General features: G+C 45.2%; 1 protein-coding gene across 4 annotated transcripts in view; it reads right to left on the bottom strand.

Moving 5' to 3' along the window:
* LDB2 (LIM domain binding 2) overlaps positions 1-27,226 on the bottom strand; it is a 332,843-nt gene that overhangs the window by 4,084 nt on the left and 301,533 nt on the right. For 3 of the 4 annotated variants that reach the window (XM_006918978.2, XM_015594887.2, XM_015594888.2), the window contains exons 6-7: positions 5,066-5,189; positions 1,798-1,949 (exon numbers count right to left, since the gene is read on the bottom strand). In XM_006918978.2, coding sequence (XP_006919040.1) covers positions 1,798-1,949; positions 5,066-5,189 — 276 coding nt within the window. The remainder of the gene's footprint in view (positions 1-1,797; positions 1,950-5,065; positions 5,190-27,226) is intronic. The other variant, XM_015594886.2, reaches the window with a different exon arrangement.

Here is a 27,226-nt window from a genome sequence, read left to right as displayed (position 1 = left end):
TTTTTTTTTTTAATCTTAATAATGCCAGTGCCTGGTATTCTGTGGAGCAAATAGTAGGAGCTCGGTGTCTAACATTTATTGAACTGATCTGAATTCTTGCAGCCACTGTGCCTTTCAATACCTTTGTCACAGTACCAGAATTGTCTGGAATGAACTTCTCTCATTTGTTACAGGAATCTAACAAACGTCGTTGCTGAAACTCCAGGATTAGATGAATAAATGGGCTACTCGTGTGCACTTTTGGGGTTGATTTATGTATACCAGACCATTTTCTCTATGCATTTCCCAATTTAGCTAGGAGTGGGTGTAATTTATTGGTACCTTAATAAAAATACTCTGTTTTTCTCCTTTAATATTTTTTCCCCTGACTCTTTAGGAGTGATAGCCCAGTTCAAAAACCAGAGGTGACTCTGACATCGCTTAATATCTAGCGATCTTAACAATAAAATGGTGCCTTCCCCGCAGGCTGGCCACTCTCTCCGTGACCCTGTCCTGCTAATGAATGAAAATCTCACCCTCTGTCTATGGAGAACAGGACAGTCCCAGTGGCTCAGGTAATTCTCAGGTACCGATGGGTTGGTTTTAGCCAAAGAGAACTGACCAATGGACAGTGAGGAAGAACGGATGAGGGACAGCTTAGGAAGACACGTTTGGAAGAGGAGACTCCCCGTGAAAGAAAGACCCGCTCTCACACGGAGAGAGACGAGCAGAATCAGAGCACGAAGAGTGAGGACAACAGACCGAGAGGGGGGAAAAAAAGAGAGAAAGAGGGAAAAGGTGAACTTGCATTGGTTGTGGGGAGTAACAAGAAACGGGGCACATTTCCCAAGACATGGTATCTGGAGGATATCCATGAATCACCAAGGAAGTGTCGGGATTCAGACGACAGTCACATGCCTGCTGGAGAGTGACATGGTAAAGGCAGCAGAGGAGGACGACCCACACGCCATCGAGGGGCAGGGGGAGAGAAGGGACAACGAATGCTTAAAGGAACATGAACATTTTAAAGTGATAAATGGTCTCAGACCGAGCTAAGGGATTAGGAGGGAATTAGGCAGAAGGGACAGCATTAGGGAAGAAATAATAGGCGATGAAGGAAGTTCCTGCAGTTTACACTCTTTGGGGACACCCTCAGCTGTCAGCTTGGGAGTTCAAAGAAGCGCCCATCCATGGAGCTCATTTCCTTGGTCATGACCCGGAAAGAAAAGAAAGAGGTCCAGAGGCTGGTAGAGTGGGGACCAAACCAGGGGCTGGCCACCCCCCTAGAGCTAGTGAAACGGGTAAAGTGAGACCCACTGAGCTGCACTTGTAGTGGCTGCGAGTTAATTACCAGTGTCCTGGCGTAAGAGGGGGCGCCCACGGCGGGAAGGCCCAGTCCAATTACACTGAGGAGCCCGAGCGCCAGGAGCTGGTTTCCAGGGGAGCACAGGGTCTCCGGCGATGGTGCCGAGAGCCCTTTATATGCCACCAGGCACGCCGCTAAGTGATATTTTAATTAAACCCTAAGTGACATATCTCCTGTCTGTGACTCTGACGGCTTTTTTAATTCAGGTCCCGTTGCAACACAGACTCTTAATATTCCTTTCTAATTCCCAGTTGGCAGGGGAAGGTTTCCATGGCAGAGTTCCTCCCTCCCATCCCTACCCCGTCCCTGCCTTCCCCTCCCCCACTCTGGCCTGCCCCAGAATGTATTTGCAGCTAAAAGAGACGTTAACACCCTCCCTTCGCCCCCCACCGCCCCCAATGAAAAGTCAGGCAAAGGCAGGATTTCAGGCCTAAAAGGAAAGTGAGACTTACAGGTACCTGACTGGACAGACTCAGGTTTGCGGCCGGGGTCTTCTTCTTGCTTCCGGTGCTGTTCGCGTTGGTCCCCGCGCTGCTGTTGGAGGTGCTGCTCGTGGAGTTTTTCCTTTTTCTCCTCTTAGTTGTAGGTTGCCTTGTGGGTTCTGCTGCAATATGACAAATGGATGGAGGATCGGTTCTGGGGCGACCATCGGATACCCACCCTCCTCCAATGAAGCCGTTTTGACGGATAAAAAAAGAGTAGACTACATTTTTTTCCCCCCATTTCTTTTAACTTTACGAAAAATAAAGGGAGAAAACTATTGGTTTACTTAAGAATAACTATAAAGTAGTTACCACAGAAAACTATCGGTTTGCTTTCAGCACTGGATGTGTGCAACTCTTTTCTTCTGTGTCTAGATAAAATGATTTGTATTTCATTGTTCTTTCTAATTCCATACGTATGTCTATAATCTATTAATATACTTTTAGGGGTGAGTTACAAATACCACTCGTAGTTGAAGTTAAAAGGTTGTTAGCATTACAAAATTTGGGGGGACTTTTTTCTCTGGTTTACCTTTTCTTTATGACAGAAGGAGGACTCTGGGATTCCTGGGGGGCCTCCACGGTGTGAGAGAAAGTATAAACTTAGTTAAATTAGTAAACCAGTGGGTAACAGCGGCAGCTACTGGCTAAGTGTCACATTGCAGCTCAGCTCTATTATACCTTGAAATGATCAGGTAAAAGGAAGAGGAAGTGCCAGTTCTGTGCCCCGTGAATATGGAACATAGGGAATCTCAAGCTTAGTATGGTTCCTGAGTTCCACGGTTTGAAACTCGATAGTTAAAAAATGCTACTAACTTCAAAATTCCTGAGTAAAACATGACTTAGTCTGCTACAGCCAGCATATTAATGAAGGAAAATTAGACCTTTTCAAGAAAAGCCTGTTTAGAAATAGAGACAAATATTTTGCACCTGAAGGATGGGTAGCATCTTAATGGAAATATAGGGAAAATGTGGTAATGTGTGTTAAGAGGAATATCATTTACCTATTATGCATTGAGCAGTACTCAAGGTTTTCGTATCTTAATGTTTTCCGTTTTAATGTTTTCTGTGGTAACTACTTTATAGTTATTCTTAAGTAATATTATAATCTTTGTTCTATAATGAGAAATCTTGAGAAGCCTTTTCCAGGCAGTTATTAAATAAATTGGAAATGGCAGATAAAAGCATCCTTTTTGTTAACCCTGTTCTAGATCCAACTCTGATGGAGTGAAGGTAAGCCAGGGCCACAACGGACTAAGTGAGAGGGCCTCGTAGGGTTTTCTTTAAACACCTCTTCTGCTTCTGATGGAAAATGCGGAGGACTTCTTTGAAGGCTCATTTCAAAGACCACTTAGTTCAAGTTATCTCTTGACTTTTGATGAAGAAGGAGAGGATTATGTCTTTCTTTCACAAACATTTTGTCTAGTATGTTCAAAGACTTTCATCAAAGGTCCCAACATCTCTACCCATAGAGAGTTATGGCTGCTTATTCTGAAGATTATGGAAACAAAGGAATAGAATCGTTCCAGCTCAGGGGGCTGGAGAAGACTCGAGAAGCACATTCTAAAGTCAAGAAAATACCCAGGTTTCCCCTAACAAGCATCTTCTTCCTTTGACTTCGAGAATTGAAATCTGATACTTTTTTTTTGTTATCTCTACTTTCTTCAGGAAATCTGGGGAAAATATACCTAAACTGCCTACTCTGCATTACTTCCATCGGTAGTAGGTTGCTATGGTAAGCGTCATGAATGTTGGAGACAGAAATCCTGTGAGACACAGGTTTCCTCCATTGGTTAGTTAGGAGACTGACTGGCAGACTTAAACCCCAGACCCCATTATATACAATGGGAATAATCATAAGTAGTTTATAGGTTATCGTGAGGATTCAGTAAGAGCACGGAAGGTCTGTGAGGGCTGGGACTGTGACTTTCATTCAGTGTTCTGTGCCCGGTGGCTGGAGCAGTCCCTGATCCCTAGTACGGGCTCAGTGAATAACTGTTGAATGAATGACTGAATTCATGAATAATATGTGAATTATCCATGCATATGTCAGAAAATATAGATGCTCAAAGCATTAAGTGGGTGGAATATTTTTTTCCATAAAGTCTTATTGATATTGAAAGAGAAAATGAAGCCAACTTAAGCACATGTAATATATTTGAAAAATAATTTTCTAAATGTCGAAAATTCCCCTAAGATGGCAATGCAACCATTCTATGTAAAATAATGCTCATATTCTCAGCTTTCTAAATATGCACTTGGTTAAATCGCTATATTCATTTTATATAAAACCCCTGGCCAATTACCAGTGGAAGGTGACCATTATATTTTGTGCTTCAGAAAGTTATGTGCCTCATGTTAATAATTACTCTTTATCAAAATAATTTTTAGCGAATAGATACATTTTGCTTTTATGATCAATGAGGCTCAACACACGCCCGGGAGTGAAAATGTAATAGATAGAAAGACAATTAATGATGACTCGAAGCAGTAACTTCAGAACCCCAGCAGGAGACTGTAGTATCTACACTGCATTTCGGGGAAGCGAGGGAGTGGACTCTTATGTATTCTCCTCATGATCAGAGTATCCTTTGGTATTACACATCTAGAAAAATAGAAAAAATTATCTTCCTTCCTTCCTTCCTTCCTTCCTTCCTTCCTTCCTTCCTTCCTTCCTTCCCTCCTTCCTTCCTTCCTTCCCTCTAATTTCAGTCTCTGAAATTATAGCCCTTTCTTCTTCCCTCCCTCCCTCCCTCCCTCCCTTCCTTTTCTCTCTCCTTCCTTTCTTTTCTCCTTTTCTCTTTCCTTCCTTCTTTCCTCTTTTCCTCCCTCCCTTTTCATAATTTTGATCACTTCATAGAAAAAGAAGCAAACAAAAATAACAGTCGGCCACAAGAAGGCAGTGGTCTTGTCCCATGGAACGACCACTGAACCGAGCAATAGAAACCTTAATTCTGACTGCAGCTTTGCCATTGATCTTCTTAGTCACGTTAAATAAATCACTTTACTTCTCTGGGTTTCGGGCCCTAATCTGGCAAGTGAGGAAATGGCACATGACGTCTAAGCATGTTTGCCTTTTGCAAATTCAATGTCTCTAAGTCCAAAACCCTGGTCAGAACACCCCTAATAAACCATTTTCCTGATGGATTTATGATCACTTTCATTTCATATCATTTCATACCCAAAAGAAGCTTCAGAATTTTTTTTTTGGGGGGGGGAGTGAAGAACAAGGTCGTACCTGGCGGCGCCACCATCCGTTGCCACTTCTGAAACAAGCAGGTCTTCAGGCAGTCTCGTGGACTGAGGTTGTAAGTTTTATGTCTCGACATCAGTTCCTGCATTGGCTCCAATATCACACACAACTGCAAGGAGTTCAAAGACGTGGGTGTTTCACTACTGGATCGTATTATTTGCAATAAATAATGTTAACAGCTGGAATCAATTAGGAAGCCTAAGGGTACTTTTCTTTTTTTCCCCTGGATTTGATTTTCTCTATATAAGTTTGGAAAAGAAATATGGCCAACATTTGATAATGCTTACTTAATTTACTATCATTTATAATATATTGCAGCCGAATGAGATTTGTGCGCATGCACACACACACACACACACACACACACACACACACACTGTACAGACTGTCGGGTGGATACACGTAGCTCTGTTCTGAAACCAAATGATTCTCTCTGGTTAAAGAACGAAGCTCTCTGCCATGGAGCACGGCGTGCTCTGATTTCCACTCTGGTTTCTGCTACTGTGGCTGTTTGCGTCACCACGCACTGTGAGTTACGATGCTGGTTTATGCAGATTATGTGGCGGTGAAAGCCATCTTTCCAACTTTGGAGAGCAAAGTGGCGACTACAGGCACTTTTCGACCCTAATTCTTACAAAGGCCCACGATGAACACCATTTTATTTTTCTTTACGTGCTCATTCGTGTTCTCTACACGATGATAATGTCAATAACATATGCCAACATTCTTTCAGGGTGGCGAACTTTTCCCGTGGTTCTGCACACGGTCCCGTGGTTTCGCACACGGTCTTCTCTCCCTTTTTGGTTATAGGTTTTCCAGCTTTACTTTGGTCCAAGACATGTGATGACAAAGATGAATGAAAGAAACAAGAAGGTAAATCCATTTAGGATTGCCTTGGACTTTTCTGAATTCCTTCTCAGTTGGAGGCTTATCAAAATATTGCTGCTTCGGGAGTATCTAAGAGGACGAAGACCACAGCTCGGAAGGAGGCATCCACTGCTGCTGTGCTGGCAGGGATATAAATATTGGCAAAGCACCTTCTCATGTGGATGGACGTCATTTTATTATGAAAGGCAGATGTGCAATCTCCACCTTCATCGGCCCGTCTCTACCCCCTTCCCTTCCACTATTCCATTCTCGAGTACTTCTCTAGAGGCCAGATTGCTTTTTGTCCACTGGGTCCCTTCTACCTGGAATTCTTCCCTATTTCCTGGCTAACATCCACCATCCTTGAAGACAGAGTTATTTCTTCTGTTACACCTTTCTCCCTGAGTTGTGCACCTCTCCCCGTGCAGGCTGAGTTGGGCGCCTCTCTACAGTTCTCCCATAGCACCCAGGCATTTCTGCTCTGTGAACTCGCCCATTCATGCATCGTAACCTTCTGTTTCCAAGTCTCTTTTCCACTGGACCTTGAACTCTGTGAATGCTGAAATTGTGCCTTTTATCTCTGTGTTCCTAGGTTTGGCTCAAATGAATGGATGCATTTAAGGAGTGATTCTTAGAAAGACTGGAGGATTCTTCTACGCCAATATTCCTCAAAATATGCTCTAAGGAGCACTTCCATCAGAACCAAACGAGCTAATTCTTAAAATGCAGACTTCCAGGCGCTGCCTCCTTCTGTTTCACTGGGCCTGGAGGTGTGGCCCTGACTGGCATTTTTAAAAAGCATACTCCCAGCTAATTCGGATAAATACTACCAAAGGTTGAGATCCACTGTCCTGCACACACTGGGCTTTAGAGAGATAAATACAGACAGCAAGACATGCACAAACCCCATGGTTTTCAACTTGAACTTCACCCTCTTCTCACCCGACCCCTCTATCCAGTGCCACTCTTCACCTCTCAAGTCCACACATAATGATCAATATGACCTTCACCTAGAAAAATCCCTCCGCCCCTTTTACCTGTCGATGATCTAAACTACTAACCCCATTTAAGGGCCAGCTGCAATCTCCTTCCATTTGCAGTTTCTCCGGAAGAAGATCGCAAGACTTCCAGGCCAGATGACACAAGTGCAGCGTGAGCAGAAGTGACCAAGCCACCCAACAACCCCAGCGGGTCAGGCTGTGAGGTCACGCGCTCTGGATTCATTATGCTGCGTCTTCAATCTTGGCTACGTCCTCGCTTACCTTGGACTCCTTTTCGAAACCTAAATTGTTAATGAGGAAAAACCTGTGAAAGGAGGTGGATTACTGTGTAACTAACTCCGTATTCCAAAACTGTGAAGACTCTGTGTGTGTATTTCTCTATTAAGAATCCCTGGCTGGAAATCCAAGTACATACAAGCTATTGACAACCTTCAATCTTCCTCTGCCACTGGTGCTCACTGGGCCAAACGGAGTGGAGGATTCCGCAATCATCTCTACGAACTGAGCTACGAATGGATTCTCCATCAAAGAAAAACCACTGCTAGATTCAGACAGGGTTAGAATCTATGTTTGTATCTATTCTTAAGCCAGGAGAATAAGAAACACTTTCAGAGAAACTCTGAGGACTGGGAAAACATATATTTCTTTTAAATTAAAAAGAAAAAAAAGTTTACAAGGTTTTCAAATCATTTCCTTTTGGTCTATTTCCCATGCTTGAGAAATGCGATATAAATGGATATATATCACAAGGATATAAATTGCATGGACGGAGTGGAATAAGCATGGACTTAGACGCTAAGAGGTCCAGGTATGGATGTTGACTGTGTCACTGGTGACTTTGGGTGAGCCTCTTAATAAAGCTGGTGTCGGTTTCACCTGTAAAACAGTATCCGTCTTGTCTGTTGCTGTGAGAATATTTGAGAGTTCAACGAAGAGTAGACTTCACGATTGTATATGACCAAGCACAGCTCTGATTGCAAAGCAAACCACATTTCTATTACTTTAAATCAGAAGCATTTATTGAGCTTTCACCTAAGTGTCAGGCATTCTGCTTAGGTGCTGGGGCCATAATGATAAGACAGACACAATCTATGCCCTCAGACAGTGTTCGGCCTCCTTAAAAATGACTTAAATACAGGAAGCAAACTGATCTGTGTTTACACTTCAAGCATCTCAGAAAACCCCACCTTTCTGAAGCAAATATTCTCATTACATAACAAGGCAGGTGGCAAAGACAACTCGTGCACATCTAGAAAAGGCTACGGCACTGAACACGCTAAGAAATGGGAGAGTTGCATTTAGTGTGAGAACCTGTGAACTCATTATCTTCCTTTTTCCCAGTGCCTTTCCTCTCTGCATTTCGGGCAACACTTCCTTCAGGTGCTAATCCTCAGGATTTATCCTTTCTCCTTTAATGTAAAAATAGCTTTCCAGCCCAAAGGAATTTACATCTCTGAATACTAATTAGGAATCCCCAAAGCCATTTTTCTTCCAGTGGAGGGTTCCAGGCTGGAGAGGCAGCCCTTCCCCTCATCACCTATGCAAACCAGAAAGACTTCAGCTCTGCTGTGGCTTTGCTGGGCTGTGTGCTGTAGGTGGCAGAACTCACTCAGACAAGAGCCTGCCTTCCCCGGCAGCAAGCCAGGACATCCTGGCGACAGCCAAGGCCTGGGGCGTCGTGAAATGAGATCAAGAAGATGGCTAGGGGGGTTGGGTTCCCCCCAGTCACTAGCTAAGTCCTTCTGGGGCCAGGATTCCTGCCCTCCCTGAGGTCTCAGTTCCCCCTTGAGAATCTGGTGAAGGCTCTGCAGCCTGTCTTTCCAATTTGTTATAAAACAGCTGGAGGTTTATAAACCCTCTTATACCTCTGTCCAGTGACTCCAGGTAGAGTCCTCTGTTTGTAATAAGTATGAACCAGACTACAATATATATGCCTTTTCTCCCTAACACACACACGCACGCACGCACACGCTCTACTCAAACACATATTAAGGAAACTAAACATGGTTTAGTTTGATTTTGAAGAACAATTTTATCTGCAGGGTTCTTTGATTTTGAAGAACAATTTTATCTGCAAAGTTGGGCCTGCTACAAAGTTGCCGGTAGACTAGTCCCTTTGCCTAGAAGGAAAGGTCACGGACAGCATGTCTATGACATTTACAGCATCCACAGCAGCCTGCACGCAGGGTTGAAGGTGAGTCTGGTGGCCTCCTGTGGTGGACGGAGGGCAGAAGGAGTCCTGGGCACCATGACCCAGCAAGGCCCGCAGTCTCTCTTTGAACAGGAAGCCCCTATATGTGCAGTCCCTGCTGGATCCAGTTAGGGTCCCCAAAGGCAGTCACTGCTCCCCGTGGGAAAGCTCCAACGGTGTCTTTCTGCAGACTTAGTGAAAATTTTAGGCTGGGCTCACCCCCTCCGCAACTGTGCTTCTGGTTTCTTTTTCTGGGATTCTGGCCTCGGCACTGACCCTTCGGGTATGGAACTAGAACCTGCAACCACAACAGTGAGTTGCTGGATGAGTGGATGGATGGATGGATGGATAGATACTAGATATGATGGCCAGATTTATAGCAAGGAGTCATTTGCTAATGGCAGACAAATTAAGCATTGTTCTGAGAGCATAGAGGGGATGAACTTGTCCATTTGATAGATAATCAATCGCCTCCTCCGTGCGGAATGCTTTGGACAGAGGCACATGTATGTGCCGATTACGGCACGTCCCGGCGAGGCAGGAAGATCTGAGCTCAGTCCAGGACTCCTGTCTTTTCACAGTAACAAGGGCCTAGCGGATGTTTTGCTTTGTTTTGCTTCTATCTGACAACTCTCCTGGAGGAACGTGATTCTCCTTAGCCACACACTCGCACTCATTCTTCTTGCTCACCTCCTTGCCCAGACCCAGGAATAGGTGATGCCTGTCAGAGTTGGCTCTGGCCTAAAAAGTGGTGCCCTGGGCTTGGCATTCGGCTAACTCCCAACCCCAGGTCCAGCTGCCCACCAACATTTTAATTCAGTCTTTTCCCGATGATAGATGTTGTCTTCTGAGCTTGAACTACCTACTCTTTGTCTATAGGTGTGTCAGGGATTCCTACGTCAGTTCGAGGCTAGGCCTTTGCTCATGTTGTTCTGCTCACTTAGAAGACTTTCCTCTGTCCTTCCCTGTCATCTTGACCAGGGATTGGCAAGGTATGGCCTGCGAGCTAAGTATGGCCATGCCTAGGTATTGTCCACGGCTGCTTTTATGTTACAACGCCAGAGTTAAATAGTTGCTCCAGAGTCCAAATGGCCCACAAACCCCAAAATATTTACTCTCTGGCCATTCACAGAAAGCCTGCTGACCTCTGTTCTGAACCACTGCTACTCAAAAGAGGTGGTCTGCAAACTATCTGTGACGTTTCCATGGCAGGATAATGAGCTTGGGGCAGAATGTAATTCAGTTCACTGCTTTCTTCATTGAGAAAGTCTTGTGTCAAAAAAATGTCAGATGAACTAAACAATGTGTTCAATGATATAGTTGATTTCCATTCCAGACTGAGCTCCCGTCTTGCTGTGGTTCGTCGAGAGTTTGCTGGCTGGCACTGGTCTCTTTTGATAACCACCCATATGACCATCAAGGTCCTCCAAGGTCCAGCTCAGACCTCACATCTGTCTCTGACCATCCTGCCCGCAGGGACCCCTGCTTCTACAGCACTTATTCCTAGTCTATATACATCCCCGTGTATTTATTTGCATTGGGGATTTTCCTTTCTTATGGACTAGTAAGACATATTTACTTTTCTCTCCCTTTTATTCAATACAGTATTAGGCAAATTCAAATATTTGTTGAGTCATAATTTAATAATCACTTGGAATATTTAACCTATGTCTGTCCCCAGAGTGTGTACCTGACATATATTATATCATTAACCTTCACTACCTTCTAGCCCTTTTACAGGTGAGGACGCTTAGACTCCAAGCCATTAAGTCATCCAGAGCTGGTATTAAAAAGTGTGATTCTTATAACGTAACAAGGTTATACAGCCATTTGAAGGGCAGAGAAGAGGTTCACAGTCAAGTTTGCCTGACTCTAACTAACCCTGTGCTCTTCACTCCTAACTGCTCTGTTGTCTACCTCTTGAATATGAGTGATTAAATTGTTGCTGAGATCCCAAGTTCAACGGCTATCACTGTCTTCGTGTTGCTCTTTGCGCATGGTATTGATCTGTACACAGAGAGGTGGGTGATGCATGAGCGGTACAGGCTTTGAAACCAGATTCATCTGGGTTCGAACCCCCAAACCTGCCATTTACCAGCTGTTCATTCTTGGCCAAGATTTTAAGACTCTCTGAATCTCAGCTTCCTCATCTGTAAAATGAGGATAATTATTCATATCTCTGATGATTTGAAACAACATATGTAAATCCTTAAAGCAATGCCTGGAATAAGGCCAGTGCTCAAACGGTGGAATTTGGGATTGTGATAAATACTGGTGGCATCAGTGGCCCAGCCCCACTGAGCCAGGAGACCAATGTGTGATGTGATTGGTTAGCTACTCTGGAAAGCAAATCACTTGGTATCCTTGAGACTTAAGGGGTCACTTAAGATGCTCCAACGAATGGTAATCAGGCCAACAGTACATGGCATTTTAGTAGCTAATGTCTCTCATAATAATCCATTTTTAGAATTCATCAATAACTACAAAATGTTCAAATCCACAAACCAGGGTCCTCCCCGTACCCCCGCCTCCCCTTTCCCCCAATAACTTACTCGTCTGGCTAAGTCTGAATTAGAACGAAATCAAAAAGTGGCAGTGATTAAGAAACAAACTCTTCTATAAGGGTGAAGGGGGTCTTCCCTAATTAAGAAACGCATCACCAAAAGAGATCTTACATTACAATAATAGAACAGTATAACACGGGAATCTAAAAGGAAAACAAAACAAAACAAGCAGATAATCCTACCTAAAAACAGATAACGATGCACGGCGGGCATCCACGTGAGTAAAATCCACTCTGCCTCAGAGGATGAAAACCAGAGGTGAGAAGGAAACGCTTTTCCTTAGAAGCTATGCAATTCCAAAACATCAGATTATGGTCTGTGCTTATTTCCTCATTGGATTAAAGGTAGATTGGTTGTCAAATTCAAAACATCCTCCTTTTTATCTGAAGATTCAACCCGGGAAGCCTTTGCCTTTTCTCAATTGTTTTGCAAATTGATTACCCTAGAAAGTTATCACATCCAACCCAGAGAGGAGGGTGCAGCGGCTGCCACTCAGGTGTTGGAGGGAAAATTCTTCCTCTGGAGCAAGCAGGCCATGCATGTGCATTTCAACATCAATGTCTTGATCTCAGTTTTGAGGCTGTCAGGAAGGACGCCTACCCATGGCCAGTGAGGCCACTGGCTGCTTTATTGACTTATGGAGACCCCAGCAGACTAGCCAAGTTCAGGGTTTCTGCTGTACCAGTTGGGACCCCAAAGAGACAAGTCAAGGCCTCCAATGTTCATTCTCTTTCCTTCCAACTCCGTGGACGTAATTCTGTGCTGTGTCATTTGGTCCTGGCACCCGCTCCTACAGTGCTCTGGTTATTCACCTACTTGCTCTTGGACCCACGCCTTCCTCCCAGCCCGGTACTGCAGGGAACAGACCTCTGCTCAGTTTTCCAGCTGTTTTTGCAACTGGCTTTGGGTGGATTTGGCCACTGGGAGGCACGGGAGATTGAAGAGAGGAGGGTTGAGTTAGTTTCCTAGTGGGTTGGAGCTGCCAAAACCAAATACCACAAACAGGGGACCCAAAACAAACAGAAATGTATTCTCTCTCCATTCCAGAGGCTAGAAGTCTGAAATCGAGGTGCTGGCCGGGCCGCGCTCACTCTGCAGGCTCTAAGGAAGCGTCTTTCCCGGCCTCTTCCAGCTTCCGGTGGCTTCAGCTGTCTTCGTTGTTCCTTGGCTTACAGATGCATCACTCTGCTCTCTGCTTCAGTCTTCACAGGGCCTGTCCCCCTATGTCTCTCTGCCCCTCCCTCCCCCTTCTTGTAAGGATCCTAGTCATTGAATCTTCACATAAGGTCATATCTGAGGTTCTGGGTAAACATGAATTTTCTGAGGGTACCTACCACAGGGGTAAAGAAATAAGTAAGGGTATTTCTGATCCTCTCTGTGTTTCAGATGACCTCAACAGCTGTCACTGTGGAGCCCTATGGTCCCAGCTTCCCAGCTTCTACCAGGGGGCCTGACGGTAACATCTCCTGTCTTTCCCCAGCAGTGTTCATTGCTAATCCTAGGGCTACCTCATCTTCCCCTACCTGCTTTTCCAGCTCCACATTTCTAAGTAATTTGCCATATTAAATTTCCTCTATTAAATTCCTCAGTGTGGATTTTGTTTTCCTAGATAGACTCTGATTGACAGACATGATTTGTGAGGCAACATCTGAAAGATGAAGGGCTCTGTACGTCACGGCGTCATACGTAGTGGCTGAGCATGCACATTTGGCTTGGGTTCACATTCCAGCTACTTAATAACAGCGGGACCTTGGGCAAGTGACTCTGTCTCTCGGTGTGTCAGTTTCTCCATTAGGGAAGTTGAGAGAGCAACAGTACCTAACTAATTGGCTTGTTAGGAGAAACAAGAAAATTCACTTAAAGTAGGTACCTAGATCTTAACATGTGGAAAATGCTCCCGACATCTTTATTATGATGGGGGTGTAACCAAGCCTAGAGACAGGGAAGATACTGTGAAGCTCATCAGGACATAGCTGTTAAAATGTTCCAGATGCTCCCTGACACACACACACACACACACACACACACACACACATCCTAAAAATTCGATTTTGGTGATAAAATGGACATCTAAAATGTTTAGTCAATATGTTTTTCTTATAAATAACTGTTCTGACTATCTGACCACCGGGCCAGTGCCTCAGATACCCTGTCTTATCCATGTGTTCTACCAGCATCTCTAAGTTTGAAGGCACAGTAGCTGAAATGTTTCAAAGATTGTGGAAATACCCTACAATCATTAATGGACATCCAAGGAGTGCTATCACCTAGAGGGCTACAAAAATTTTTTAGGTAAATTTTAAAAATTCTTAGTTATCCATTTTTGTGCCTTCAGATGAGTCAGGCACTACAAATGAAGACTGGGGGCCCAGGATGACTCTAAGTGTCATCAGGCAGACACTGGTTCTTTACTATCTTGTTACTGTGTTAGTCAGGGTCCTCTAGACAAACAGAACCAATAGGATTTGCATGTCTGTCTGTATGCATGTATTTTGAGGACTTGGCTCCCATGAGTGTAGGGGCTAGCAAGTCTGAAATTCACAGTTTTTATAGGCTGGAAACTCAGGCAGAAGTTAACACTTTAGTTTTGAGACAGAATTTCCGCCTCTGTGGAAAGCCTCAGTTTTGCTGTTAAGACCTCAGACTGATCGAATGGAGCACACCCAACAGTAATCTGTTTTCCTTAAAGTCCACTGATTATAGATGATAACCACATCTGTGGGATACCTTCATGGCAAGATCTAGATGAGCATTTGATTAAATAACTGGTACTATATCTGCTACGAACTGAATTGTGGCCCCTTCAAGTTCATATGTTGAAGCCCTAGCCGCCAATACGCCTGTCTTTAGAGATGGGGCATTTAGGAGATAATTAAGGTTAAATGAGGTCATAAGGGTGGGATCCTAATCGGATAGATTGGTGACCTTGTAAGGGGAGGAAGAGACATCGGAGATCTTGCTCTCTCCCCGTGTGTTCGCGTGGGGAAAAGGCCATGTGAGAACAGCGAGAAGTCAGCCATCTGCAAGCCGGGAAGAGCAATCTCACCAGAATGAAACCAGCCAATTGGATCTGGACTTCCTAGCCAAATGTGAGAAATAAATCTCTGTCGTTTAAGCCACCCGGTCCGTGGTATTTGGTTATGGCAGCCTGAGCTGCCTAAGACAATAGCCTAGGTAAATTGGTACGCAGACCTAAGATTGTCTCTTCACGAGACTACAAAGAACTGAAGAACTAAGCTGTGTCCTATTACTTTATTTTATTTTTAATATTACCCAGCATCAGGCGATGGGTCTGATGTTTGTAGAATGAATGAATGCTTGATTACATGAATGCGATAGAATGGAAACAAAACCAAATATGTGATTAGACATCAGAAAATGGGTCAGCTCTTGCTTCATCTACTTCATATTTGTAGTAACCTGGGTGTCGGGGATGCAGTGGTGAACAGGGCATGGTAGACTCTCTCCCTTTTAAGCTCACTGTCTAGATGGGAGACAAGTAATGAAGGGGAATTCCAAATGGGCTGCACATTATAAAGGGGAAGGGCAAGGGGTGTCAGCAAAGGTTGCCAGGAGGAAGTGATATTTAAGTCGAGACCTAAAACGGTGAGCCAGGTAAGAGAAGATGGCAGAGACAAAAGTTGAGATGGACGTCTTGGGCAGAGAAGATACATGGGTGAATGAAAGAGAGAACACAGCATCAGAAACTGCCTCGTCGTGGGCCCGGAGAGCAAGCTGCAGCAGAGGCAAGCGACTTGTCAAGGCCTCAGTTTCGATCTCGCAGAAGAGCTGAGAAGTGGAGCAACTGAGGCAGGGGGGGAGCGCTCTGTGCACCAGAGCCCTCTGCAGACGCCAGTAGGATAAACAATGAACTGGAAGCATCATACTGGTTTCCTGAGCATGAGAGAAGCATCGCTGGCATTTTTGATGTGGTCGGCTAAACTAAAGCACCAAATACCCCAAAGGCAAACGTTGGCTGCTTAGCGTTTCCAAGCAACGTTGACCGCCCCGCTCCGCCCCATGCCAGGGAGTGCTGTTGATCAGGCACAGTCAGGGGCACGCTGGTCTATGCTGATCCTCGCTGGAGACAGGCAGCTCTTGTAGTACGCTGGTTATTTTCCCCAGGAAACTGAGTTTGTGCACTTGCAATAAGGTAACGTTTAAACACCTGCACTTATAAATGGGCCTTATAATTTTCCTGCTGCATTTAAGGGACTTTGGATATGGTCCTTGGGAGCATGAGTGACGGTTCCCAAAGAAAACGGCTGTCTCGCCCGTGCAGCTGTAACCCCTCCCGGACACTGACCGCATGGCTGTGCCTGTAACGGTGTTGTGCCTGCTCAGGTGTGAGCGCCCACAGCACCGTTACAGGCGGCACCGGGCTCCGGGCTTTGGGCCAATATGCCCACGGCTGCTGTCTGGGCAGATTTCTGAGCCACCGGCAGTGTGAAGACACGGCCTTCTCCTCCCTCTTGGCCTTGGGTGCGAGGCCGTGTTTGGAACCTCGGCCTGCCTTCTGGCAGTTTCTGCCAGCCCATGGCCCTCCAGCTCCACTGCGACAACAGGAAGGGGCGATTTCTCAGTGATGGAGCACTCAGCGGTTGGAGCGCTCCCGGCAGCCTCCAGCACTGTGGTTCTGCAGCCTCTTCCCTCCCGACCGACAGAAGTGAGGCCCACAAAAGGCAGTGCTCTGCGAAAGTGGAGTTGGCAGAGATTGGGATTCATTCATTCGTTCACTCACTCGCTCATTCGACACATCTTTATGGAATAGGTACTTCGTGCCCCATGTTTGCACCTGTGGAACTACGTTCTAGTGAAGGAGACAGATAAGTAAACTCAATGAGCACAAGATATATGTTAGTGAGGAGCACACCAAAGAGAAAGCAAGGGAAGGAGATGTAAAACGTTGGAGTTGGGAGGGTTGAAAATTTGGATACTTTCGCTAAGTTCACTGTGCTAGGAAGCATAATAACTCTGCAGACATGTCTGTGTCCTAGTCACCTGAATCTGTGACTATGCCGGGTTACACGGCAAAGGGAACTAACGTCGCTGACCTAGGGATGGAGACATTGGTCTGGATAATCCAGGTGGGTCCAGTACAATCACAAGAGTCTTTATAAGTGGAAGAAGGAAGCAGAAAGGAGATTCAGAGGGATGGCAGCATGAGAAGGACCTGGCCTGACACTGCGGGCCTTGAGGATGGAAGGAAGGCACAAGCCAAGGAATGTGGGTGGCCTCTAGAAGCTGGAAAAGGCCAGGAAACAGATTCTGCCCTCCAGCCTCCAGAAGGGAACACAGTCCTGCCAGCTCCTTGATTTTAACACGGTGAGATCCGTGTCAGACTTCTAATCTACTGTAAAATAATAAGTTTGTGCTGTTTTGAGCCACTAAGTTTGTGGTAAATGTCTCAGCAGCATCCCCCAGGAGTGGACATTTTAGTAAATCTGGTGACCCTGGTGAGGTCACCATATTTAGCAAATAAAAAGACATGATGCCCAGTTACATTTGAATTTCATACAATAAACAATAATTTATTAAAGTAATTGGTAAATATAATCTGGCAATCCTAATCTCAAAGGAAGTTAGGGACTGAGATATTTGGGGAGGTGGAGACGTTCCAGGCAGAAGAAAAGGATTCTGAGCTGAGGGAACAGCCAGGACAAAGGCCTGGGGGCTTCGAGAAACATCTAGAAGTATGGTTGGAGCGGAGAGAATGAGAAGAATAGGAGAAGATGAGTTCGGAGAGCTTGTGACGAATTAGATGATGAAGGTCATGAGGAGGGTATTGGTCTTCGGTCTGAGCGAGATGGGAAATCATCGGAGGGTTTTGAGCAGAGGGGTGCCAATGTCTGGGGTCTCTTGAGAATGGGGCGATGCTAGCTGTAAGCAACTTGGGGACAGGGTCTAATCTATCTTTGCGTTGCTCTGGACCTAGCACAGAGGTAAGTATTCAAGCCCAGAGTCCTAGTCGGTAGAACGCCACGCCATCCATGCCATCTGCCAGCAGAGCTAAAAAGGTGTGGGAGGTGCATGGTGGGGGAAGAGAGGATTTTAAGAGGAAAGAATGGGTCATGGGGAGAAATATGAAGGCCGTAAAGCAATCTGTAAGTGACATGGGGACCTTGTGAAGGCAAAGGCATTAGTACAAAGCCGCATTTTACTCTGGAACTCGGGTGTTAGAGAACTCGGGAAAGGTAGTGCCATGACTACTGTCCACTGCAGTTGACTCAGAGCACCAGAGTCCAAACCAAGATCAGAGGAAGCCACGTTTCAACTCTTCAAACACGTCAACGTTTCCTTGAAAAAGTTGCAGGAGGGAAGAAAACTATGCTTGTAAAACTCAGCAGCGTGTTGCCGAATCGCGCACTCCATCTGATCATGGCTAGGAGCTGGTGTTTGCTGGGCATCGGGCAGTGGGCTCAGTGCCTTCCCTGGGTTTTCTCACTTCATCCTCCCAGCTCCATTAACTACACACAGATATAGATAAGGGAGACCAGAGAGATTGTGTAACTGGCCCAAGGACACCCAGCTCTCAGGGACTTATTAGCTTTGCCTTCCTTGAACTTAGCTCCCAGACCAAGGCAGTTACTCCCCCACTTAATCGTTACGCCCAGGCGTGTGAACACATCTCTATCACTCTGCATTATAACGAGTGACTATATGTCTGCTCCCCTAATGAGACTGGGATCCTAATGGCATCAGAAATTGGCACTGAGTAGGCAAGCAGAAATACAAATTAATATTGAATGAATGAATGAGTGAATGAATGAATGAATGAGTGAGTGAGTGAGTGAGTGAAATGTCCTCTCTGAGCCTCAGCTGTAGATATTTCAGTACCAAAGGCCTGAGGAGGCCAGGCCGCAGGTAGAGCTAGGCCCCTGTCCCTTTGTCCTCAGAACCAAGTTAGGAAGTGAGGAGCCTGCCCTTTGCTAATTTTTCTCTGGAATTACGTGAGAACTTGAATATGCATTGCTTCTAATTTCATCGTGTGTATTTTACCACAAAGGATGAAAAGTTTGCAGAGAGATCACAGATCAAAGTTCTGTTTAAAATGTTTTCTCCATCAATGCACATTGATCACACTGGAACTGTCTCTTCCTTCCTCATCTTCCTCCATATATTTACCTCATTGTTTCTCTTTTTCTGTCTTTGAGAAGCATCACTGGGCCCTGGGCCCTGGGCCCTTGACAGAAGATGTGTATATGGTGTTTGAAAATCTGCTCCTGTCCTACCCATTAAATTGAGGCAAACACAAGGCTTCAGGCTCCACTCTTTTCTGTGTGTGTGTGTGTGTGTGTGTGTGTGTGTGTGTGTGTGTGTGTGTGTGTGTGATGTTTAAAAGAGTGTTATGCTTGACATCCGCCTGATCTTGCCATCTTACAGCACTGAATCCTTAGATGAGACAGAATGGGTTCTTTAGGGCCTCTGAGAACAGCAAAGAGCTTGAGGTCAGCATCTTTGTTGGGTCCAACTGACAGGACTAACCTGGATGCCCTCCAGTGAGACAGACAAGAAAACACAAACACAGGTTGACTCTAGGCTCCTGAATTCAGTGGACTCTCAGATTCTCAAACTGCTTCTAAGCCAGTAAGCAGATATCACAAGACTCCCCAAATCATAGACCTGTGAAAGCTGGACTCCTCTTGGACATGGTTACAGCAGCGGACACTGGAGCTCACGGGTTGAATGAACTTCCTGATCTCACACCGCTGAGCTGGGCTCAGCCCCAGAACTGTGGTCTTCTCTCTCCTTGCTCAGGGTCTGTCCTTCCCATCGCACTGTGACACTTAGAAATGTGTTCCCCTTCCCAAATTGGACATTTGCTTTCAAGAGGTCTAGTGCCAGTCCTCTTCGCCAGTTCTTGAAAAATTCTTACCATCTGTAACTCCTCTATGGCACCCAGGACTTCCTGTTTTACAATGCTGCTAGGTCGGGCGCATCTCAGTTTGGCCACTTTACAAGGTAGGTTCCCTGGCAGCATACTGAAAGAGGGGTCCCTCTCCATGCCCTGCATGATCGGAGGCAGAACCTAGCACCCCAAGTCCTGAAGAGAAGCCAGTCCATTTTTGGTTTAAAACACATATTCGTGTGATATGAACACAGACAAAGTGGGAGTCATCTTATATCTCCAATTTTCTGGAATTTTTTGCATGTGAATGTAATTAACCTGTGCCAGCCCAAGGAATCCTAACGATGCCATCTACTCGTCTGAGGGGCTGGCAGACATCTAGTTGTTCTGCCACCTCATTTCGACATCGCAATAACCCTATGACATAGGTATTATTATCTTCATTTTATAGATGAGCAATCTTTGGCTCAGAGAGATGTAGCCGACTCATCATTCATACATTATCAAATTTTACCTTCACGACAACATTATGGGTTAAGACTGGTTATTCCTATTTTCAGAGGCTACCACCAGATTTTTAGAGAAGCAAAGTGCTTGGACCCCAGACCCACAGCTAGAAAGTAACAGAGTCAGATTTGAGCATAACTCCTATTAATTCTATACCCAGAAGAGTGCTCAGCAAACATCAGGTACTTAAAAAACATCTATTGAAGAAATGGATTATTCCAAAGCCCACATTCTTTCCACTACCCTCTATTATTGCAAAGTTATCTCTTCCTCTAGTGCGTGGTTTTGAAATCAAGGCTGATTAAAAAGTCCTTCTGCCAAGTCCTCTTTTCTCAGGCCAGCTTCGGGCTGCCCGCTTCCTCCGTCACCTCCCTGTCACCCTTTGCTCCCAACGGTATCTTTCGGAAGCAGCCTAGGAAATGACAATTTCCCAGTCCACCATCTCTCTCCGCTATCTCGTGTGAAGTTGCAGAATGACATTCATTTCCTTCTTCTTAATTTCTTCAAAAGGCAAACAATGCATCACTCAGGAGTTCTGCGTCAAATCCTAACACCTGATACGTCTGATATGCAAACCGTTCACTTTTTTTTTTTTCTATTTGTGCAGCAATGAGATCTTATCACTCTGGCTGCTCTTCATTTCGATTATGAAATGCATCCCCTATCAGTCTTCACCTGTGTCCTTGGCAGCTCCCTCCGGTTCACGTGGCTTCTCAAATGCTATTTGTCTTGTTTACGTTCTTCTGGATCCAAAATAATCATGGATTTACAGAAATCATCACTGTGGCATCCGTACTTGAGTGCTGGCATGGATAAGCAGACAGGCAGACATATTCAAACCAGGGATGGATGAGGTTTAGGAAAACCTCACTATTGGTAATGACAGTTTTTATCAAGGAATGCTCTGTCCAAAGGCATTGTCCAAAAGGGGTGTTATTTTACAAGAAATACGTTAATCAGTCGTTTTTTTCCTATGGATGCTTTGCAGTACAAACTGATGGGGGAAAGCAGAATAGGACCTGAGATGAGTTCAACACAGTTTCATTTAGGAAAAAAGGGCTCTAATAAAAAAGGCCGTTTCTAAGGTTTCATTGTAGCTTAACACGATCATTTTGTGCACCAGAAATAAACAGATTATGCATAGCTGAGGTCCCGGGGGGGAAAAATCTGCCTCGTTTTCTTTATCATTCTCTCCTCACATTCTCTTTTAATTTTTTAATTTTAATTTTTGATATGCCTTTTGGTTTTCAGGAGCACCGGATTGTGGATTTCAGGCATTATATTTTCTTCAGGCGCGTGTGCACACACCCCCCCCATGTTTCTATACCATGGCTAAAGCACAAATGCAGTGTTTTTCACAGAACTGATGCTATTTTTAATTTAAATTGTAGGAAGTCTGCAGCATTCAGAAATGGACAAGAAGCGCAGAATCACGGTGGATGGTAATGTGCCAACACAAAAGCTAGCTTGGCCTTCAGCCAATGAACTGTGCTTAGATGTTGTAGCAAAGAAAGTAAAAACACTGCTTACAAAGACGTGATTAATAAGCTGACAAACTTCCAGGCATTTATTTCCTATTCTTTCGTGCCAGCTATATTAATACTAGCATATTTTCAACTTTATTAGTGAGTCTCGCAGCCTGGTACTCTTCGGTGTGTTCGTGAAGGGCTTACTTAAATCAGCTGCAAATTATTTGGCGAGGTGAACATTTGATAAATTTTGCTTTTCTGTCTCTCGCCCTAATTGACTCAGTCTGTTTATTTGTATCCATGACACCTTGCACTGAACAATAAACGTGACGTTCCCCTAAACGCGAGGTTGGAGATCTCCGACAGAAGTATTAGCATCTGCTGGTAACTGATCCATGGGTCATTTAGTGTGACTTTCTGGGTCATGTTTGTTTCAGGGAGGTTCTGTTCCTCACTGTGGCAAACTGTCCCCTCTGTGTGTCAGTATGACATTCCTTGGATGTCAACCACTTCCTGGGGAGAGAGCTAGTCAGTAGACTTCAATCCCCTTTCTGGGATAAACTTGCGATGTTAGTTTTCTGGGAAGATGGAGTAAAATAAAGAATCGTGGGATAGAATTCGGGTGACCAACTTCTTCTTGTCTGCCTGGGACCGTCCCTGATTTTAAAACCAGAAGTCTCATATCCCAGGAAACTCCTCATTCAAATGAGATGGGTGGCTACCCTAGGTGGAAGAGTCATCAACTTGACCCTGAAGGAAGCAAGGAAGAGGCTTGGGCTTCGGAGTCAGATCCGAGTTCTAATCCCAGTCGGGCCCCATGAGCCGTGCGACTCTGTCAAGGCTTGAACCTCCCCAAGCTTCAGTGTTACCCGAATGGGTCAGTAACGCCTGTCTTAGGTTGTTCTGAGGTGTAAATAAGATAAGGTCTTTAGGCTGTAGAACACAGTGCCCTCCGCTACCCCCTCCAACACATCATTTCTGAAGTCATAAAACCATCCATGTCTACGGAAATGGAAATAATAACCGCTGCCTCGTGAATCAGAGGGAACCAGGCCAAGTCACGTGTGAGAAAGAATCTGCACATGCAAGAAACAGTCAACTTCAGTGCCCGGCTTAGCGGGTTCTCAGCAGTGTGTTCTAAAGCAGCCGCAGCGAATGACAAAGTCAAGTCATGCCCTTGACTGTATTTCCTTCCTTTTGTCTCTGAATAGAGTTTTATTCTTGTTCAAAAAAGCTGAAACTTTTCCCAGGAAAGCAAGATTCCGACAGAGAAGGTGGCCTACTTCACCGTCTTCCTATCGTCACCAGAGGTCTAGTCTGAGGGACGTCACCTGGGCTGGACAGATGGATAACTCATATCAAAGACCTTGCCCTGCAGTAAAATTTCATTTGGGGGTTATATAAAAACAACAATTGCTGGGAAGTCAAAAATTTTAATTAAATGTATTGAAAGGGAGTACAGATTAATGCCCGTAAGCAAAATAGTATTTAATGCTCACGGGCCAGCTCATGCCTGCTGCAGCAAAAATCTCACTGCCAGCGAAGCTTTTAAGTATTGATATTTCCTGCATTAATAATACTCTAAATCACATTCATAACAATATAATTAGCAACACAATTCATATCATACAGCATGCGAGGACTCTGCATTATTAATTACGCCAACACAGGCTTTGTGGCAAGCGCCATGCTCTAAGTTTAGCTTCCAAGGAAAATGACCCTGAACTTGATGGGGGTGGGGGAACCTCGCTGGGAATGATGCCTTCTACACAGTTCCCATCTGATGATCCTAAAGAACAATGGATGCTCTGTCCATGGTGCTTCGGGGGTGAAACACGTTTTCAAGTCCAAGCTCGAGTGAGTTTGGCTGCACTCCCAAATTTTCTACGCGGTAAAATATGATGAATGTCCTATCAGTTCTTGTTCTATCTCTGACTCCATCTCAAAACCCACGGGATGTCGTGATACTATTATGTAGATGAGACGAGCACCTTATTTCAGGTCTTAGAGGCTTAGCCCCACAATTTCCAGCTCCCTGCCTTGGACACTCCGGGCTGGCTTTGTAGGAATTCTCACCTCTCGAACGGGGAACACTAGGGTAAGGGCCGTGCCTGTTTTCTTACCAATGAAACATTTTGCCAAAGGCCTGTGCTCGTCCTGAGTAAGAAAACAAAATGCTGAAAGAAATATCATTGTGCCAGTTTATCTTCCTCGAGCAGCTCAGAAGGCCATCCATTTCTGTGCATCTTCGCAACCGCTACGTATTATGATTTAAAAAAAAAATAAGTCTACCTATTCGATAGATGAAAAATGATATGGAATTGCTATTTTTATTTCCTATGTGAACGCTGAAGAGCACAGCTCAGTGGACGTCCCAACACGCAGGATGTCACACCCAGAATGGATCAGGACACGTTCAGATGAAGCTTCTGGAAGGGTTTCCACCTTGCTCCCCACCCATCCTCACACTGCACTGCATCACTCGCAAAGACCTTGCTGACACTACTGTTCACCTGGAGGTCACTCGGCTCAGAGCACCCACAGCTGGTGGTCCCCCAGCACAGCCTAGCACTCCACTGCTTTCTTGCTCTTTACATTAAAGCCAAACAAACAATAAAAGGAAAAAAAAAAGTGTTTTTTAAGGATCTACTAGACATCAGATGGCTATAGAAATAACAAGCATGAACCCTTTCTCCCCGGCTGGATGTGATCACAGCGTGTTCATGCTTCAGGGTGGGCGTCTGATGGCTGTGGCTTCTCTAACGGCACGTGGAGCACCCCAGCCACACTGCCTCCCTATGCCACCATGGGGTGTGCACGCAGGCATGTTGGACAGCTGGTCAACTGTCCAGGTGACCTTAGCCACTGCCCAGAGCAAGAGCAGTTGGTGTCACTTTAGAATGCTTTTGCCTCAAGTGATACAAAAGGCCCAGATGCTTGGATGAGAAGAGGCCAGGAGGGTGATGAGCAGGCATTCGCGTTAACTCAGAGTGTCCTGTGTGTAATGAGGACATTTGTTCTCGTAATAGGAGGTTGTCCCAGGGTAGAGGGAAGCCTGGTCATGCCATTCTCAGAGTCATGTGACTCAGATGGCTCATGTGATGGCGAATGACTAGAGAAGGAGGTGACTGGGAGCCTCCTGAGGGTCTGAGGGAATGAGGACAAAGGCCCTGAAGGATGAGCACAGGTTGGCTGGATGTCACATAGGCCTGGCCATTAATCTTCACCCCCTTCCCCCATTTGTGGACCGTGTGGCCTGAGGCAGTTATTCAGTCTCTTTGTGCTCAAGATAAAGCATCTTTCTCAGGGCTGATAATTAAACGAGATGAAGTATGTAAAGCGCCGTGCCCCCTACTGTGCGGGCGCATAGTGGGTGCTCTGTCATCAATCATGGCAAAAGTGAATTCCTCACTTCAGCTGTTTTTATTTTCTGAAATCATATTTACATGTTGCCTTTTTAGAAATTTTTTAAAGAAAGGGTTTACATATTTTGCCTCTCAAATGTCTGTGTGTGTGGCTGTATCTATGTTCTGTTTTGGAGAGAGGGTCTTTCTGTCTCTTTAGGTTCTCCCTTATTCACGTGGAAAGACTATTTTAAGAACTCAAATTCTTAGAATTGTCAATTTTATTTTTCTTGTGAGTGCCAAGAAAACTATGGGAGAGTTTGACCGGGAAAGGGAAAATACGATTTAGTTTTTATTAACAAACAATTAGCTTCCCTCAATCTCTTTTCTTTTAGAAGAAAATGGGTAGTTTTCCTTAGTTTCTTCCTTCTGCATAAAGACCTAGTATAGATATACTGCTTCCTGTGAAGGGATAATTCAGGAAAAGACAATGTGTATGTGAAACATATTCCAAGCAAAAATTCGTTTTAAATCCCCAACATCTTGGTAAGTCTTCCATCCTCCCCTTTTTACTGAGAAGACCGGGAGCCTAATAAGTTGTCAGAACCCAGCATAACAGGGTCTGAGGTCAACGCCTGCCTCTCTCTTACTGTTTTTGTGGATACGAATAATAACAGTTTACAAAGAGCTCTCACGGAGGACAGGTTATTATTTCTAACATCCTTCTAACAATCCCAACAGAAGGGTCAGTGGGGGACCCCCTTCTTCCTCTTACAGGCACTCAGAACAAGGTCAGTGCCGGAGTGGGACCAGGATCTGGGCCCTCTGCTGTCTGTCCCTGGCTGCTACCGGTTTCTGAAGCCCCCATTCCATTTAGTAGTAGCCTATGGTATAGGGCAAAGTAGTCACTTATTACTTACAAGAGCTGCCATCAAGGGCAAGACAGTGAGCCACACTGTTGAGTGTGAAATCTTCCTTTAATTTGCATCATGTTGCTTTGTATCTTTAGACATCAGGGCTTGGGACGAGGGGCTTGGGCATGAGTGATCAGCGTTTTGGTGACCGAGGAGCTGGACTGCGAAAGTGGCTCTGAGAATGCCGACTCCCGGAGGTGGCGCTCAGGGTTCTCGTCGGTCTTGGGAAGTCACACCCAGATCTCACATCTGTCTGTCTTGTGTCCTGGGACTCCCTGTTTCCTCTCTTAAAGCAGCAAAAGAGGAAAGTGTCATCACTCTGATGGCCCTGGATGGAATTTCTCAACAACAAACCCTGTGCTGCTTCCTCCGGGCATCGGGAGGCATTAAGAATAAACACTGACTTTGGGAGCCGGGCTGCTGAGCTTTGCAGGTGACCTGTGAGTGGAAATCCCCGCTCTGCGCCCAGTGGCCTCCGGTCCTGCTGCGTAGGCTCTTTTCCTTTCCTATCCGCCGGAAGCAACCAGAAATGTCCAACAGGCAAAAAAAATAAAATCCTAATAGTGCAGATCCAGCAGGAGACGAGGAGCACTTTCCCGAGGCTTCATTCAACGCGCCCTCTCCTCTCCATTCTGATGCGGGTTCCCCAATTCGGATGCTTCTTTCACCCATTTGTTGAGCGCCTGCTCTGCGCCACATACAGATAGTAGTCGTTAGATGACGAGTTTCTAGCATCATCCAGCGCAAACTAGCTGTGTGACATTGAGCAAAAAACCTCCCCGAAGTCTCAGTTTCTTCGTCTGTGAAATACCACCTCACGAGACTGGGCCAATTAATCACTCATTTATTTACCTATTTATTTATTCATTCCTTTATTCACCCCATATTTATTGAGCACTTACTATGTGACAGACATTATTATTAAACACTCTGTGCGTGTTTTTTATGTAATCATCACGACAGCCCTGAAGTAGCCCCTCCCCCCGCCTTTGCTTTATCCATATGTTACAGACCAGGAAATTGAAGCAAAGACAGGTGAAACGAAATGACTTGTCCAGGGTAACACAACCAGTGACCGGGCTGGGGTTGGAATGCGTGCTGTCTCAGTCCTGAGCCTGCTCTGGTGACTAAAGCATAAGACCCAGTCCCTGATCTGAAGATGCTCATAGCCCAGGAAGGGCGACCGACAACGTCAGTGATTAGGTGACATGAAAGCAAAGTCTCACAACAGAGATACGGCACAGGGAGGAACCCCAAGCTGTCTTAGGGTGGGGGCAAGGATACCTTAACAGATTGGGGGATTTCATGTTAAGCCTGAGGGACACATGGGTATTTTCTGGGTAAAGGAAAGGAGGGAGGAAAGAGAGAAGGAAGGCAATCCAAGCGGAAGAAGAAGGGCGTACAGAGGTATAGGAAAGATCAAGCATTTTGGAAGTTGTC

This window comes from Pteropus alecto, unplaced genomic scaffold, assembly GCF_000325575.1.
Source record: "Pteropus alecto unplaced genomic scaffold, ASM32557v1 scaffold5, whole genome shotgun sequence".
In the NCBI taxonomy this organism is placed as follows: Eukaryota; Metazoa; Chordata; class Mammalia; order Chiroptera; family Pteropodidae; genus Pteropus; species Pteropus alecto.
Note: the sequence above shows the minus strand (reverse complement) of the source record. Positions and strands in the feature narration are given on the sequence as shown.